This window comes from Syzygium oleosum, unplaced genomic scaffold, assembly GCF_021117445.2.
Source record: "Syzygium oleosum isolate NSW1041296 unplaced genomic scaffold, Sole_v2.1 Sole_v2.43, whole genome shotgun sequence".
Lineage (NCBI taxonomy): Eukaryota > Viridiplantae > Streptophyta > Magnoliopsida > Myrtales > Myrtaceae > Syzygium > Syzygium oleosum.
Genome location: NW_026607527.1, coordinates 236,651 through 254,658, shown reverse-complemented (window position 1 = coordinate 254,658; position 18,008 = coordinate 236,651). Strand labels below are relative to the sequence as shown.

Below are 18,008 nucleotides of genomic sequence, written 5' to 3'. Positions count from 1 at the left end.
CGGGATAAGAATACTACGAATGTCATGATTTCTTAAAAAGCTTTTATTTAAGTATCGTAATTTTCAATCAATCACTTCCGCGCGCATAAACAAATGGTTATAAGAGGAAGCAGTTGAAAATAGGAAACGAGTAACCATTGATGTCATTTCTAGTCTTTCTGTTATTCCATTCGGGGTAATTTTAGGAAGTTAAAAAAATGAGACCAAATTCACTGTTTTGTGAAATATAACCATTTATTTGATGAAACATGAATAATTTAGAATATATTTTTCTAAAAATGATCGTTTGTGTCTCTTGAAATAATTAACCAATGACAAATGTTCTCATTATTGACAATAACATATGTCTAAATTTTTTCGTGGACGATAAAAAAATTTTCGCTCTCATTTTGTAAGAGATATAAGCGACCATTTTCTGGAAAATATTTTTTAAATCATTCATTTTTCGCGAAACAATCGAAGGTCTAATTTCTAAAGAAATCGATTACTTTTTCTTTTCAAATTTCCATAGGAGAAGAAACCTTTCTTATTGCCAAATTTCCTTAACATGATGATGGGAAAATGACATAAATGGTTCCTGAATTTTGGCCAAATGTATAATGTCATTACTGAATTTTTAATTTTTTCATTGTGGTCTCTGAAATTTCGCTCGATGTGCAATGTCAGCATTGAACTTTTAATTTGTTTAATATGATCCATGACCTTTTGATACATATTAAATTGAGCCTCATGAACTATATGAAATTGTTCGATATTGTTCTTGAATTTGAATCAATGGAATGATAACATTAGATATTTTCATATAGTTTAGGGACTAGATTGAACATTTACAAAAAGTTCGGGACCATATCGAATAAATTAAAAGTTTAGAAACGACATTATATATTACGCTCAAGTTCAGAGACCATATTGAACAAATTAGAAGTTTAGAGATAACATCACACATTGGGTTAAATTTTATGAACCATATTAAATAAATTAAAAGTTCAGAGGTAATATTATATGCTGGGCTAAAGTTAACAAATTAGAAGTTTAGAGACAACATCACACATTGGGTTAAATTTTATGAATCATATTAAATAAATTAAAAGTTCAGAAACAACATTATATGTTGGGCTAAAGTTCAGCGACTGTTTATGTAATTATCACCGTGACGATAGGCTCACTTCACCATCTTCGAACACGTGCAAGCAAACCAAGGAGTGAGAAACCAGAAAACCAATAACTTCGATTGTTGTTTGCAAGGGACAACGAGTCACTCAGGAGTCAGGACCCAAAAATTAACAATTAACAATTAACAAACGGCAAAATCAAAAAAATCAAAAAATTAATAAAAATAATACACAAAACAATCAACGAGGTGGTCGTCGTCTTCTTCTTCCTCCTCCTTCCTCTCTCTTTCGTTTCTCTCCTTTACGACCGCCATCTCTCTCTCTCTCTCTCTCGCTCCGCCGTCTCCCCAGATTCGTCCCCGTTTCTTTCCCCTAAATCAGAGGCGAGAGCAGCTATCGTAGCGAAGGAGGAGGGACGGAGACATCGTCCGCCGCCGCCGTCGCCGTGCGAATCCATGGAACAGCTCATCAACTTCATAATTCGGCCTCCCAGGTGACGGATTTGCGACATCCCCCCGGCTCTTGATTCCTCGTGTCTTGATGCTCTGCTTGCTCGCTTTCGAGTTCAATCCGATTGGTGGGGTTGGTGGGTTTGTGTTCTTTTCGCTGCCCGTGAGGCTGTGATGGCGAGAATTTGACAAATCTTGCGGATCGTCTAGCTATAGTAGAAACAATCTGGCCATGTATAGAGTAGTTGTCGTTAACTGGTTTCGCGGCAAATAGAAAATCTGGGGCTATATATATTGTTTTCCTCCTTTGTATTTAATGCCTTTGTATTTGGGGGTCAGCTGTAATGCCTATCCTCAAGTGTCAGCCGTTTTCAGGATCTTCAGATCGTTTGATGTTGAAAGTGTATGATAGCTCAGCCTGTGAAGCTTGTGTCCGCAATTTCGCGAAAGTATTGCTAGATATGTTATTTGAGAGTTCTTTCGGTAGTCTCTGCCGCGACGCGGAAACCACATCGTCCCATCAGAAGCACGTGAATATTTGTCGGACGGGCTTAAATTAGTACCTTTTCTTATCTTTTTGAAAGGAAATTGCTGCTGAGATTCGTTTTCAAAATCTGTTGCTGCTTTTGTTCAGTTTTACAGTTACCGAAAAGTTCCTTGGCATATGCTTCTGCTAGAAAATCTATTGCATTACACTTGTTCTGAACATATTACTTATCAAAAAGATAGCCACCAGCTTTAATGCATCGGAGCTAGTAAATCCTTGTTATGATGTTTGGTATCATTGAAAGTTGATATATCCGTACTCTGGTCTGTCTGATTGTTTAAACGTCAACGTTCCATGACACTGAACATGAAGAGAAGTAATTGAAGGAGGAGGATGTTCACACATAAAATCCTTTTGAGTTCTGAAAGTAACAATCTAGTCCTTAAGCCTACACTGTAGTAAGGCATTCTAACATTTTTAATGTGACTTTAACGTTTAATTAGCCGTCATTCATTAATGTACATGGACAAAGATGAGGAATCTAAACAATGTCAATTATTGAGTTTCATTAATTAATTGGCCCCGGACCTCCATTATGCAGTGTCCTATCTTCTGTTGAGTATTTTTCTCATAGATTGGTTAATTTAAGATTGTCAATGTCCTCATTGCTGACCTGCAGGGCTGAGTATACTGCCAAATATGATTTGTTAGATGACGAATTCATGCTGAAGGGAAAATTGTACCATAGGAAGGATCTGGAGGTAAGATATTGTTTTCCGCATTCTCTTTCTGAGAGGTACATAACAGAAGCTCTTCCTTTGACATATGGGGCCTTCCACCACTTTGACTAGTTAACAATACCCCTTCTTAAATTTCAATGCCGTTTTGATTAAATCGTGTCTGAATATCTCAATCGCCCTTGCAAATGGAGAGTTTTCCTCCCTACTCTTATGGTGCTTTCTTCAAATTATCGGAAAAGTTTGAATCATTGGCTGAAGCTTCTTGTTCAGCAGTATAAACCAAAGTTTATAACTGCTTAAAATGCATAAACAAAAGAAGCCTTTTGCCATTTGTTATCTGTGCATGTTTACCGTCAAGGCTGCTTTAATTTTGGATTAGTAAAGATAATTCTTCTTATTTGATGACTAGAGGCGTTAGAGGAGGAATATTTCGTTAATCGCTTGAGTATGTTTTTTTCCTTTTATGATGAGAGATTGATAGTTTGAATGTAGTTGGGAACTCACAGGAAAGGAGTCGAGGCCTGTTATGGGTGTAAGTGATGCATCGATGTACTTCCTGAAAGTTAAAAAAAATTAGAAATCACCAAAATGGAAGACTAAAGAAGTGTTGGAGATGGTGAATTCGATGAATCTTTTAGTGCCCCTCCTTTTTTGCTTTCATTCTGCTTATTTGTAGAAGTAAGAAAATAAAAGGAAAGGTCTCATACATAGCTTCCAATTTGAGACATCTAGAGCCCATGCAAGATTTACTTTAGAGTTCAATAATGGACACTAGGTTCTATACACGTTTTGTGGTGGTGCTTTTGCTGATACTCTATTCTTCTGCATATTATGGTTAGTAAGCTGGCTTTATGGTTTATTAGTGCTCATAAAAGCTGGTTGTCAAGCCCTCTTCTTGTCAATGGCAAATCTTAGTTTACCCTGATAGTTATGGGGAAATGAGGTCTTTATATATGTTAAGTAAATTGAGATTCTCTTTTTAATATGGATTGTATTGAATTTTATGCAGGTTGAGAACAGTCGAGGATATATCCTTCAGTGTAGTCATTACACGCCAGTTATAAGTCCTGAAGGAAAACCTCTGCCATGTGTAATATATTGCCACGGAAATAGGTTAGCTCTCTAATGGAAAGTTTTTTTTTTTTGGGTAAAGAACAGAAAGTTGAAGAGCAGGCTTTTTATTTTTATTTTTAAATATTGTCATTTTTAGGTCTTTTCTACTGTCACTTACTCTTTTTCCAGACATTTTGAATGTTCCTCTTACTGTGTTGATACTTGGAGAGAAAATATATGGTCTCTTGCTTGTCATATGCTAAAAAGGTTCCATTTGTAAGTTCTTAAGAGGAATGGTTTTGTAGTTGCGCTCATATGGTTAGACAGCATGGTCGTCTGTTTTTCTTAACATATTTCTGCGAGCTGTTTTCATTCTCACAAGTCAGTCATTAGCATAACAACATTGACTTTAAGTAGATTTATCTGATTAGTGATATCATAACTGTGATTGAGGGAAAATAGCATAAACAATGCTGAGCCTTTTCTTATCCTACACTTCTATTCTCTGCTTTCCTAGTGTACACTTTACACTCTGAGGTTTTGAATAACCATACTCTATACCTGGAGTCTAAGAAACTTTGTAAATAGAGGCTGCAGAGTGAAGTTGATTTGGAACTAAAAGGTGCAAAGTAAGGTTTTGAAGTACAGGATGAAAAGTGTAACCAAGGGAAAATTTGAGGATGGTTTTTGTTGTTTTTCCCTTTTGATTATTTTAGTAGAGGGACATAGATTTATAGTTCCAGATAACGACGGATTGGAAATTTCATTGTCTAGTGGATCTCTTTTTGACCTTGATAAGGTTTTCATTCCCACTCATTCAAGTTTTATTTTTGGCTCTAATTTTCATTACATAGCAGGCGAAGGAATTTCTTCACTCATGTCTTGTTGTTATGACAGTGGATGCAGAGCTGATGCCAGTGAAGCTGCCATAGTTTTACTTCCATCCAACATTACAGTTTTCACGCTTGATTTTTCTGGATCTGGACTTTCTGGAGGAGAGCATGTCACTTTGGGCTGGAATGAAGTGAGTGTTTGTCTTTACGCAGAGGAATGGTCAGAGTCTCGTTTAAGAAATTCTGGTCTTTTGTTTTGTTTTGTTTTGTTTTTTTTTCCCAAATAACCTTCTTTCTTATTTTTGCCTAGAGATAACATCCAAAGGTAGATTTCTTAATGGCAACACCTGTATGAATCTCTCTCTCTTTGATTAAGTTTTTCCCCAGCATCCTACATTGCGTTGCCATACGTGTATTTTGCAAGTCCTTCCACAAAAGTTACATATAGTGGTAGATATTCTTTGGCTTACATTTCTGCATTTCATCAGGATTTAGAGGACATAACTAAATGAATGGTAGTTTGAGGAGCTCATACCTCTTGGTGGAATCTTGTAAGCTGCTAGTTTGATTCTATATCTGTATCTTGGGTTCAAATTCATCATGTTTATTTTGGGTTTCAGAAAGATGATCTGAAGGCTGTGGTCGAATACTTGCGGGCCGATGGAAATGTTTCTTTAATTGGCTTGTGGGGCCGCTCAATGGGTGCTGTCACAAGGTATTCCTAATTTATTATTGGTTTTGATTTTCATTACTTTACAGTAAGAACTACAGGATATGTTTTCCTTTATCCTGATGATTGGAGCTAACATTCCAACAGACTTGTTGTCCTCGAGGGTAATTGCTGATTAGAATCTGATTTAGCATATGGCTTCACGTTTTCAACTTGCTACCTTTGTCAAAACTCTTTTTGTACTCTTATATGTCCCTTTCCTTCTACTTCTTTTGTCCACGAGCCCTTTTAGGGTGTGCTTGGTTTGCAATAGCTGATGTTGAATGTTATCATGCTTTGGACTGTATGGATTCATTGCTTCAATAGAGTTTGTCACACCGCTGCTAAAGGAAAAGACAATGATCAAACTGTTGAGGTCAGAGATTTGGATAGTGAGTGCATCCATTAGTAGATGTCTCCTTTCCTTTGGACCATGACGTTATATGATGAGTTGTTAGTTCAAATTCACTTGTGGTGAACTTGGAACAATAAAATACGTTTGGCATAGTTTTTTCTTTTTTGTGCATATTGGGAGAAACACAGATTACGCACATCTGAGGATGGGCCTTATGTTCTTTTGGACGTTGACTCAACTGAAGTTTCTGACATGTTGTGTTGACAAATTTATTGACATAAAATAGTTTAGAAAAAATTCGTTGACTGTACGATCAATCCCTTCCTTTTCTATTCAAGCCAATTTTTTTATTCCAGCATTTACTACAATAACTAATTTCATCTCAGCACAATATGCTTCTTTATTTGGCGGTAGAGAACAATGTATTTGTTTGCTTTTTTATTTTGTGAACTAGACAGCTTTGGAATGTGATTAGGACATCATGATTCTGTTTTGTTTATATATATTAAAGGAAAACAGTCTAGTACATTTTTTTTCCATTTTAACCTTGAAGCATTAAACAACTTTCTTAAATGTGATGCACCATTTACATAATTTAGTTGGTAATTTATTGTAGGAGTGGTTTTCAGGTGAACAGTATAACAAGCTTGGGAATAATCGTAACATTCATTGTGTTTTCGGAGTCCCTTATTAGAAGTGGTTGGGCACAAAATGATTAAGATATGCTCAAGATGGTCTTTCTGGGTTCAATTAGATCTGGAATTGTTAATCTGATGTGTAATTTGTGCAATTTAGATGTGTCACAAATGGATTACTGTGGTCCCAAGTAGGCTGGGATTATGAATAGTCCATGTAAATATCATCTTATTAGAGTATTAAACAAAAACAGAAAGTTGTCATTTGGACTTGAAAAGCTTAATTAAGGCAATGTCAGGATAATCTTTTGGATCCAGCACCAGCATTATCATTTGTATTAGTTGAAATTGGCAAATTTTATATTTTGATCTCCTACTCCGTTACTCCTTCTGTCTCATTATCTGTATTAACCGGATTACTTAGCTAGTAACTGTTATTCATATAGAATTTCCTGTATGTCTTGTTTGAAACATGTAAATGACAAGATTTTACTGTATATTTTCAACTGCCTTTGTATATTAGTATTCCACTAAAACATAAGGAAGTTGTATGATTTTCTAAACACATGTTACTTGGTTCAGCACATAATCGGTGGGTCTGCTCATTGGTCTTATATCTCTCTGTTGCTTCCGATGTTAAAAATGATGAATAAAAATGAGAGTTCTCAATAATATTCTTGGTTTGGATTGAGTGCTGTAGTTGTTACATTGCAGTGGTCCCTATAAATTTTTTTACAGACTATGTACACAATCTCCATAAAAAGGATCTTCTGCTTGTTTAGTGGTAATTTATCTGTTTCTTGTTTGAAACATGTAAATGACGAAATTTTACTGTATATCTTCAACCGCCTCTGTATAAGTTTCTAAACATATGTTACTTGGTTCAGCACAAAATCAGTCTGTCTGCTCATGGGTCTTATAGCTTTCTGTTGTTTCTGATGTTAAAAGTGATGGATAATAATGAGAGTTCTCAATAATACTTGGTTTGGATTTAATGCTGTAGTTTTTACATTGCAGTGGTCCCTATAAAATCTTTTACAAACTATGTGCACAATTTCCATAAAAAGGCTCTTCTGCTTGTTTAATGGTAATTATCTATTTCTTGCAGCCTAATGTATGGTGCTGATGATCCTTCAATTGCTGGAATGGTTCTTGACAGTCCCTTTTCCGATTTGGTTGACTTAATGATGGAACTAGCAGATACACACGCCTTTCGCTTACCTAAGTTCACTGTGAGTTGCTAAATTCATTGTATCCTCACTGACAGTCTTTGTAATTCTAGATTTGGTAAAAACAAAAGAAACAGAGATAATAAGACAAAGATTTGTTCTATCTAAGTTTAAAGTTTATGCTCATAATTTGGTCAAGATTTATTGTATGGGGGGAGAGATAGACAGGGAGACAGAGAGACAGAGAGTAAGAGCATCATACTTATACTTTGGAAAAAAAAAATTAACAAAAAATAACAATTTTGAATAGTAGAAATGCACAAAACTTGGTCTTTGTTAACTTATCGACAGATAAAGGAAGAATATATGAAAATGATCACTTCTACGAGCTAAATAAGTCCATTCTTGATAAATTGTTTAAGGAACTTTGATTTTCCCTGTACATAGGAAATCCTGAATTTTCAATATCAGAAGTGTATTTGCTGAAAATAATTTAATGAAGCTTAGTGAGGAAAAAAAGGACTTCTCATGGTTGATACTTTAGTGAAATTTGGAACTTAAAAATTTGAGAAGTATTCTTGATGGAAATTATATAAGAGACATAGTAACAGTAAAGTTGAAGGACGTAGATTGTTGAGCAGCAGAGTTTTCCACAAAGCTGATATGTGTCCCACTAAAGGATTCCACTTGAATAGAAAACGAAAATTGAAATGTATATATGTCATGAAAGCAACATAAAAAAAATTATTGAAAATGAAGGATTCTACTGTTCTGGGTTGCATTGGATTTAGTGAGAACATGTCCACCTTTAATGTTTATCCTTATATGATATAGGTGGATGTAGAAATTTTGGATTTCTCAATTGTGACTAGTGGAAAAGTAGTGATCACCACCCTTAATGTTTCTTCTTATATGATATAGGTGGATGTAGAAATTTAGATTTCACAATTGTGACTGGTGGAAAAGTAGTGATGGTCATCATTCTAGTTAATGTTAACTGTTGTAACTTTGATGCTGCTTCTCAGTGTTATTGCAGCGAAATGCGCAATTTGATTGTCTATTCTGTTTCTGTATGTTCAATACAATACTGAAGAGATTGCACTTATTAGAAGGTCATAACAAGGTAAATGGCATTTACGTGGCTTTAGTGTTTAGGCTTTAGGGTATGTGACCTTTTTCCAGTTTTATTTCGTATTTTTCTTTCTTGCGGAACATTCTTGGTCACAGTCTTAAGGACATGACATAAACATGCTGGACCATTGGGCTCTGTGGTTTATGAAGGGTAATCTATTGTTTCCAATAATGTATGTAAATTCAGATGTTCACATATACACACTTAACAAGGAGGTTGACGGGACCTCATAAAATGAGAGTTAGAAATGTTAATATGATTCTCTTGATGAGGAGATCGCAGAAGGGAAACATCAATGTTCTTCGTTCTTTTGCAAGGTGTAGCTTTAAAAGGACTTTATTCTTTTGGCTGTATTTCTTGTCATTAGTATCTTTATGTTGTAGGGGTTTAATTTCATAATTTCCATTAAAAAGTCTAGATTTACCACTGACTATATATGCCAAACTACGCAAAGATTACTTGGACATGATGACAATGTCGACTTCCTAGGTCCTTTTCATGTTCAAACTCAGACCATCATTCAGTTGTTGAGGCGTGTTTTTCAGTGAATTCTAGGCATGACTTTTCAACCAGTATTCTTTGTCTCTTGACCTCTAGCTCTCATCTGGCTTATCTTAGGTCAAGCTTGCTGTCCAGTACATGCGAAGACAAATCCAGAAAAAGGCGAAATTCGATATTGTGGATCTCAACACCATAAAGGTTCTAATCTGCTGTTATTAATGCTTGTCTTTTCCAGTGGTCATTTGCCTATTTCATCATATTTAGCTTATCCAAGGTTTCTCTACTTACCCGGCCTTTTCTCCTTCACATATATATTTGTTTTTTGGGTTTTCATATTGCTTTTCCTTATATTCAACACTTGCTGAGTTTATCAATGGCGGAGAATATGCCGCCTGATAAGTTTATAAAATTTCTGGGCCTCATACTAGAGCCTAAGTTGAAAACTTTCATAAATTCACTTATAGAAATTACCAGCGAATGGCCGACTTTGTTTATGTGACTATCTTTAACAAAACACTTATTATGAGACTTTATCTTTTGCTTTCTGCCTATGAGAATGGATTGCCACTAACAGATTTTATGATGCATAGGGTAGATCTATTTGAGTGGACGTGGCTCGATTCTTATCACGTGCTTTACATGTCTCCCGCACAATGTTCACCCTCCCATTTGGGAAGGAAATAGTAATTGAGATCTCTGTTCAGATGTAGTTGATTAACTCGGAATGATATCTACTAGTTCATTCTATAGTCAATGTGCAAAAATGCTGGGTTTTTTTTTTTTTTTGCATGGAGAAAGAACCCTTTGATGAGAAAACTATTCGCATATTTTCCCTGTCAAAAGCTTTTGAGGTTCTTTTTGTAACCAAAAAAGAATAAGTTAGCGTTAGTCCTGCGCATAACTTAGAACTCTTATTGTAATACAAATAAGTCCTGCACAAAACTTAGGACTCTTATAGTAATACAAAACTGCAGTGGCAGTTGCATGGATTTTCATCTTGGAGTTTCTTCTACTTCCTTCACAAATTATCTATTAGATATTCTAGTTATTAATGTTGCCTACATGGAAGCTGCTAGTGACACCTCTTTGTTCTCTTACTTGATCAAACCTTTCTGATGGACATGGTTCCAAAATAGTCAAGGATCTAAACTGACTGGAAACTACTTTAAGTAATGAAATTTGTGTGGAAAATATAGCGACATATATTCTTTGACACAATAGAAGTAAAAATGATCTTACTTAATCGCTTGTTATAACGAAATGTTCTTCATCAATACATTTGCACTGAATGATTTTTTCATGGGTTTGCTTATGTTAGGTTGCCAAGTCTTGCTTTGTACCGGCTTTATTGGGACATGCAATTGAAGATGATTTTATACGTCCCCATCACTCAGATCGAATATTCGAAGCTTATATGGTAATGTCATTTCATATCGGAATTAAGAATATCCTCTTTGAGCAAAGGATGCAATGATATCTTTAACAATCACAATGCAAGCACTTTTAATTATCCTCAGAAAGCACTTCATATTAACTTCAGCATAAAGTGGAGCGAACTTTACGGAAGTCCATTCTTGTTAGGATTTGGTTAGAAACACTCGTCTGTTATGTGAATTGAAAGTGGATGGGAGGGTGTTGACTGAGAGAAAAGCATCCATTCTAATCTAATGTCAAGAATTCAGTTCCCACCTTCTTTGGTTTTTCTGGACATATAGTTCCCACCTTAAAATGTCAGTTACTGAATATTCTCGGCACATTAAACCATGAATAAGTAGAAATAACGGAATTACTTGAAGCAATATGTAAGATAAACTTGTAAAAAAATAGCTAATAGTATTTTTGGGTCAGAATCGTAATGAAATATAAACTGCCCAATAATGCAAAATATAGTTAGAAGAAATGGTCTCTTCACTGCTGCTGCCTAATAAGGTTATCTTATTCTGGTTAAATAAGGCTGGACCATAAATGCTATCGATTGGATGAAGTCTTCACAACTGATTAAAATGTTGAAATTGATAGGACTCTCACAAACTGGATAATTGTTTTACCAAAGTTTACACGCTAGAGAATCTTGTGCGAGGATAAATTCAGGGACTTTCTGGGAACCCAAGCCTTTAGCTGCAGCTCATTCGATCATGTTGTTTCTCTCCAGATATAATTCTTTCCACTGTGACACTACTGAATGATATGTTATTTGAATTCGCCTCTTGGATTTCCAATTGCTTTTTTCTAGGTGTTTATTTAAGCACAAAAACTTGAATGCCTCCCATGTTGCCACTCGCTTGCTATTGTTATTGTTTATCCAGCCCTTATGTGTGTACCACCTTTGGCTTGCCTTTTAACATGGTCTTTTCAGGGAGACAAGAATATCATCAAATTTGAGGGTGACCACAACTCCCCCCGTCCACAATTTTACTTTGATTCTATAAATATATTTTTCCACAATGTTCTGCAACCTCCAGAGGATGAGGTGGCAGGAACATATTTTGAACCTATGCTTGATTACTTTGGTAAGGTAAATTGAAATGCAAACAATCTCTTCTTAGTTTCCTTTGGTCAAGGTTGCAATTCTTGTCCACCCAGATCTTTACCAATGGTTCAATCATTTTCTTCAGGGAGATTGGAGTGGTGCGCATGAAGTCAGTCATGCCCTTGAACCTTCATCTGTAGCTCAAGGTAGGTTTCAGTACCGCTTCTGTTGTTGATGATTTTATTGATAGTGACTTTCAGCACTTTGTGCTCTCTCTCTCTCTCTCTCTCTCTCTAGCTGGAAAATTGTGGGCCCTCTAAATTCTCTGATTCTGTGAAATTATTATTGTAGGATCGAATGCTAGTACAGCTGATGCCATCAGACAATTGCGTACTAGGAGGCCTATGAGTCGGATGGAGGTCAGTAATTACTTGTATCATTTTGCTCTCATGTTTAGAGATGATAATTAATGAATGGAAAGTAGTGTACTCGATAAACATGTGCAGTTCTTGTGTAAAATATGCAATCTTATTGCCTGTTGTTTGTCCTTGATAGTCCATGAAAGAGGCTACCTACTCCTGTTCCTGTCTCTCCCTATGAAGACAATTTGTAGCCAAATCCAACTTTATATTATTTCAATGTTGCTGCGGTGTTATCAAAATCACTATAACCCCTGACAAACCACGATTCACTTACATCGTTCCTAGTTCGGGTGGATTTATATTCCATACATAAATTGGCAATCCAATCGGCCCAATGTAGTTCAAAAATATTGACAAAAATTAGATGGTGCTAGCTTTATTCTAAAAACTTGTTCCACAGCTTTAACCTAATGTAGGCCTTTGGAATCATAGATGTTGAAGTATATCTAGTGGTGTTTGTCAGTAGTTAGCAGGTGAATCTTAATTAAGGTTCTTAGGTTTTTGGGTGTCTCTTATGTTCTATAAATAAAGCCTATCTTATGTACTCTTTCATTAAGCCACTGTTTCATTAAACAATTCAGTAAAGATGTAGCCTTCTAATCTTTTCTCTCTTCCTCTCTCTTGAAGATCCTAGAACATTACATGTTATGAGAGCCACCTAGAGAGAGGTGCCCAAAGTAAAACCTTAGCTTTTGTTTCTTCTTGCGGTCAGTAAAAAAGAAAAAGGTTTATTCTTCGTCAATGTCGCGCTTCTGGTTCCACCTTCCTCATTTGACGCCATCAAAACTGTGCTCCCTGTCTCCTGCTCTCTGAGGTCGTGGCTCATTGTCCGCTGTGATCTGCCTTGCCAGCTAGGAGGTTTGGATCAAGTCAAATTCAGCAATCATCTTCTCTGTCAGTCACGAGCTCTCTCCACTGTGGGTCTGTCCACTTCTTTCTCCCCTGCCATTATTCTCTGTCATCTCTGTCAGCCTTCTGGCATCATAGCAAGCCTATCTTCCACCTTTGTTATTGGCAAGCACATCCCCTCTGTTTTCTTTTTTTTTGGTAAAGTACATCCCCTCTGTTTTCAATGTCTGTTTCTGTCAAGGTTCTGTTGTCCTTGTCGAGCCCAATCCATGCCTCACTGTTCGTCTTCCTCAGCCTTTCTCCAGCATGGTCAGTGACATATCCTTGATTGCCATCAAGGAGTCGTTTGTTCAGCCTCTCTGTTCATGACTCCTCTGCTGGTCAGGCTCCTTTCTGTTGCACATCTCATTGTTATTCATCAAATTCCTTTGCTGTCCTCAATCCTTCTCCTGTGTAAACATCATTTTGCTAGTCCATATCAGCGAAGCTCTCTGTTTTCATGTGCTTTCTGGTTTTATTTTAGGCTTGTGTGGTTTTTCAATTCACCATAAACAAAGAAAAGAAAGGCTTCTGGAAGTGGTCTTCAGCAAAATTTCCCAATTTTGGTCCTTTAAAACTTTTACAACCTCTATTGTAAATGTCATCCGTTGTGAGACTCATCTTCAATTGCAAGCGTCATTGACAAGCGAAGTCGCTGTCAAGATTCCAGGCTACTGTGAGCGCTAGAGTTCAGCACACCTTTGTTGAGCTGCTAGAGTCTAGCGCCGTGGGGTGATGCAATTCAATTTGCCACAATTCTTGAAGTCAGGTTCTCACACGATTTTATCCTTCTTGTTTGAGGAAGAGAAGGTGTCAACTTTCCAATTCAATTTGTCACTTCAGCGCTATAATCAAATCCAGTGTTGATGTGGATTACATTCAATTTGTCGCGTAAGGTCTAGCTTACACAATCGTCATGATGTCAAATCGGGTTTGATGTATCTATATTCATTATATAGTGTCAGGTTCGGCTTACATGGCACTTGAGTCATAAATTGTCGAAGAAAATTGTATCCAGTTGCAAGCTAAATGTTCAAGCTTGGGGGGGAGTGTTGAAGTAACTTTAGTAGTGATAGTCAGTAGTTAGTAGGTGAGTCTTAATTAAGGTAATTAGGGTTTTTGGGTGTCTCTAAGGCTCTATAAATAGAGCCATCTTATGTACACTTTCATTAAGCCATCAAGTAAAAATGTAGCCTTTGAACAATCTCTCTTGAAGATCATAGAATATTTACAATAGAAATTAACTTGGAATTCAAAGTTTTTCATATCGGACTTTGCTTTGCAATTTCAAACCAAAAACAAACGATTACATTCATATATTACATAGTGAATGACCTCAAACAAGTACTTCAAAGAGTAACGCGACCATAGCAGCCAACCGACCAACCGTACCCATATTTTTCAGGACAAGTAGCTCACTGCATATCCATCTGCATGTTACGACCTGTAATAAATCCTGATCCTGATCCAGATAACTGTATCAACTATCCAGTTGGACCGGGACATTTGCTTCTAAGGTTGCATAAGTCTCGAAAGTTTGATTGTATTTGTAGCATGAGTTAATATCAGTATCTGTGCTTTGCCTTATCTTCCTTTTTTGTGCTCAGGTTCCTTCTGATATCCCAGAAGCGGACCACCAGTCTATGACAGAGGTATGTTGTTGCCTTTTGTTGTTTCCATCTCAAAAGCTTATGCATCCCGAGTCAATTATACGGGCAACCTACTATTCTAATCCTTCAGTAATAATCCAAGGACCAGTCAATGGAAAATAGTTCTACGAGAGAGAAGAAATAATTGTACGACAAAAAAGATTTATTAGGTTCTATGTACAAAACTACTGGTCATCTTCACACGAAGTAATATTTTGCTGTAGGATGCAAAGGCTGAGGAGGATCCTCGTTCCTCGTCTTCCAAAATGATCAATTTTGAGCTGTCCAATGGTCATCCCTATGGTCCTCATGTTCCGGCAACATTAGAAGATGACGAATATGTGGAATACCAGCTTGATGACCCGACAGGCTTTCCATGCACTGTGGAAGAGGAAGAAAAGGTGTCTTAACATGTTCTCTCGCGTTATTTCCAACTTCAGAATTAGATTTACTGACCACATATATTGGATATTCAGATGTTGATGGAAGCTGTCATGATGTCATTAAAGGACCTGGAGATGAGACATTACAGTGAAAATGATCCTCTGCCCGACACGAGCACTGAATCTTTTGGGTCTTCACAGAAAGATGGTCAGGCCACTTCTTCCGCTACGGAGCTGTCTGAGGCTTCAAAAACTGATTCCATTTCCACCTCCGCGTCAGAAATCAATGGTCAAAATCAGACTTTTGACGCATTTCGTGATGCAAATACACCATCGAGCAGTCCGTCATGTGACAACCCACCCGCTGCAACTCAATCTGATACAAATTCATTGTCTAAAAGTCCGCTCGAAAATGCTCAACAAGTGACAGAATTAGGCGTTGAGAAAGCTTCTTCTGTTGGTACTGAAGGTCCAACAAGCATCCAGAGTCCCTTAGATACAGATATGTCGGGCAACACGAGAGCTACTCTGACTGTTGTACGGAATCCTTCCAGCAACATAATGGATGGTTTGATGCGTCGTTGGGACTTCGGCCTCTTCAGGAACAATAGGTGAAGTGAGTCAAACCTTTTTTTTTTAATGTTTTTTGATTGGGTTTGTGCACGTCCTCTTGATTGTTGGCATTGTTTTGTAACTACCATATATCAGAGAATGTAGGGTTGTAAAGATTCATAGAAAAGGAAAAAGGAACAAGAAAAAAGGTGGGGAAGAAAGTGTTGTACATACATATATGATGTTGCATTCCGTCAATTGACTAGTGATTTTTCGATAGAGAGAGTGAGAAACTTTGTATTTGCTTATTAATTGGATTCCTTAGGGGACGAATTCACACACCTTGACAATGCTTGACATTCGAGCAGGGTGTGGTACAATTAACCCTCCTTTCTAATATTTTCATTGAATGCCAACAACCAGATGAGATAAATGATTACAGTGCAGATGCACGATGGCTCATGTTTGAAATTATGAGATCAATTCTAGTCTGTTTCTTCTCTGGATGATGCTGCACTTACGGTACTTGGTTTTCCAGAACAAGAATCAGTTTTGAGTGGCAAACAATTGCCGAGATCTGGGTCCTTGTGGATCAGGTTAATAGCAGTGATTGATTATGTGAGTTCGACAAGCATTCCATAAAATCCTATTGCTGCGATTGCACCTGATCCATTGACCATGATTAAGGGTGATATTTGCCCTTTCGAACTTGCCAGGCTTCTGAAATTTGTGAACCTCCATTAAGACCTACCAATTTACGAGCGCCTACGGTGCATGAAATGTAATGCAGCAAATGCCAGGAGCTTGTCCAGTTAGGCCTCGAATGCACAATGCTCTGGTCCAAGGATCATTCTGCTGCATTATGGGAGTAGAAATTACAATGTCTACTTCATAAGGAATGCTCAGACGGAACTTTTCCTGGACGTACTGTGCTATGCAATACGAAGCTACTACAAACCGGACCATAGACGAAACGACCGGCAATGCCCAGCGCAGAAACTTGTCTGTGACATAATAGAAGACAAGCTCCTTGACACTGGCCCAGTAATCGATCAGGTCTAGTTTTAACTGCTTGCAAAGATAGGCCAGTGTACATGAGGCAGCATTTTTGTAATATGGAGTCTGCATTAGTTCTCAGAGAGTACGGCTTCCTTACATTGGTTGACACTCCCTGGTTATTTTATAAAGACTACATATCTTTGGTTGTGTCTTATCAAGTCCCAGTCTCTTTCCAGAAACTACATTTCACCATCAGAGACCGCGAGTTCATAATTCAAATTCATCATCCCCAAAGTTGAGCATTGTTTGGCCACTCATAGTCATGCTTTACAATATTTACAGCAAGCGATCCAAGCGGCGAAAGTTGGAAGAGATGAGCAGAAGCCTCAACCTTGAGGAAGCTCGGAATTGACAAAAATCTTGCAGCCACAAATCTGACCTAGAGAAATAAAAACTAGCTCAGATAATCTGGTTATACCACAAGATCCATTCAACAAAGAAAAGACACAAGAAAATAATACCAACTCGAGCAGAGGTGTACAGCTGAAGAAAAGTTGAAATTCAAGGGCAGATCCAATCTTTTGAATCAAGAATTCGACTTCTTGCAACCATTGATTATGCAAGCACGGGCAATGAAAAGTTGGTGGTCTTTAAGCATATCCTTCAAGGGGTCATGGGCTAATCATGAGCTGTCGCGTATCAGAAGGACACGGGCTAACCGAAGCCCGCTACAAAAGGGTTAGGGAATAGGCCAAGCTAACTGCGTGCCCGGTTTTGTGTTTACTTTTGGAGGGGCAGCCGTGCCATGGCCAATCCAAGCTTCGAAAGCAGCGCGTTCTCTCATCTACCGAAACCGAGTAAATAGCATCTACCAAAGCTTGCAAAGAGATGATACGGCGTATGAGATTAATGAAGGAGTTGGGTCTGAAGCAAGATGCATATCTGGTGCGTCGTGATTGTCAAAGTGCAATCCATGAATTCCACTTATCATGCTGGAACAAAGTACATCGATTATCCATATCATCGGATTCAGGAAGCTCTCTGAGGAAAAAAATCGATGAAACTTGTGAAGATTGCGAAGAGCGGAAATCCATAGGACATGATGACAAGCAAGAAACTCGTAGGAGCTTGGTTGGTATGCATGCCTGTTGAGACGGTTGGCTTCTTTTTCCAAAAGATATGCTCATGTCCCACCCACATTCAAATTGAAGGCACAAAACCTAAACACCAGCTCAGCCTCGACAGCTCCGCCGCCCGCCGTCAATGTCTCCGACCCGCTCACCCCACTGCCCCCCGACACCTCTGATGCCGTAGCCAAGCCGGCCCACCCCCTTTATCCCTGTCCCGATCTTCTTTCTCGTACACGAAGCCGCTCGGTCACACTCGCGGGCCTCTTTGATATGGAATTTTATTGCATATAACACGATAATTGCTAATGTCATTAACGTTAGGAGAATTTAGGATGTCATA

The 18,008-nt window shown here is 37.6% G+C and overlaps 1 protein-coding gene across 1 annotated transcript; it reads left to right on the top strand.

Annotated features, from left to right (window-relative positions):
• Positions 1-1,369: 1,369 nt before the first annotated feature.
• On the top strand, positions 1,370-15,972 carry LOC115693443 (uncharacterized). Its single transcript, XM_030620432.2, has 14 exons — positions 1,370-1,605; positions 2,728-2,809; positions 3,798-3,901; positions 4,739-4,865; positions 5,295-5,389; positions 7,482-7,605; positions 9,293-9,373; positions 10,494-10,592; positions 11,532-11,690; positions 11,791-11,851; positions 11,997-12,064; positions 14,563-14,607; positions 14,829-15,005; positions 15,081-15,972. The coding sequence occupies exons 1-14, from the start codon at positions 1,568-1,570 to the stop codon at positions 15,600-15,602; spliced, it is 1,782 nt and encodes a 593-aa protein (XP_030476292.2). The 5' UTR covers positions 1,370-1,567; the 3' UTR covers positions 15,603-15,972.
• The last annotated feature ends 2,036 nt before the right edge of the window (positions 15,973-18,008 follow it).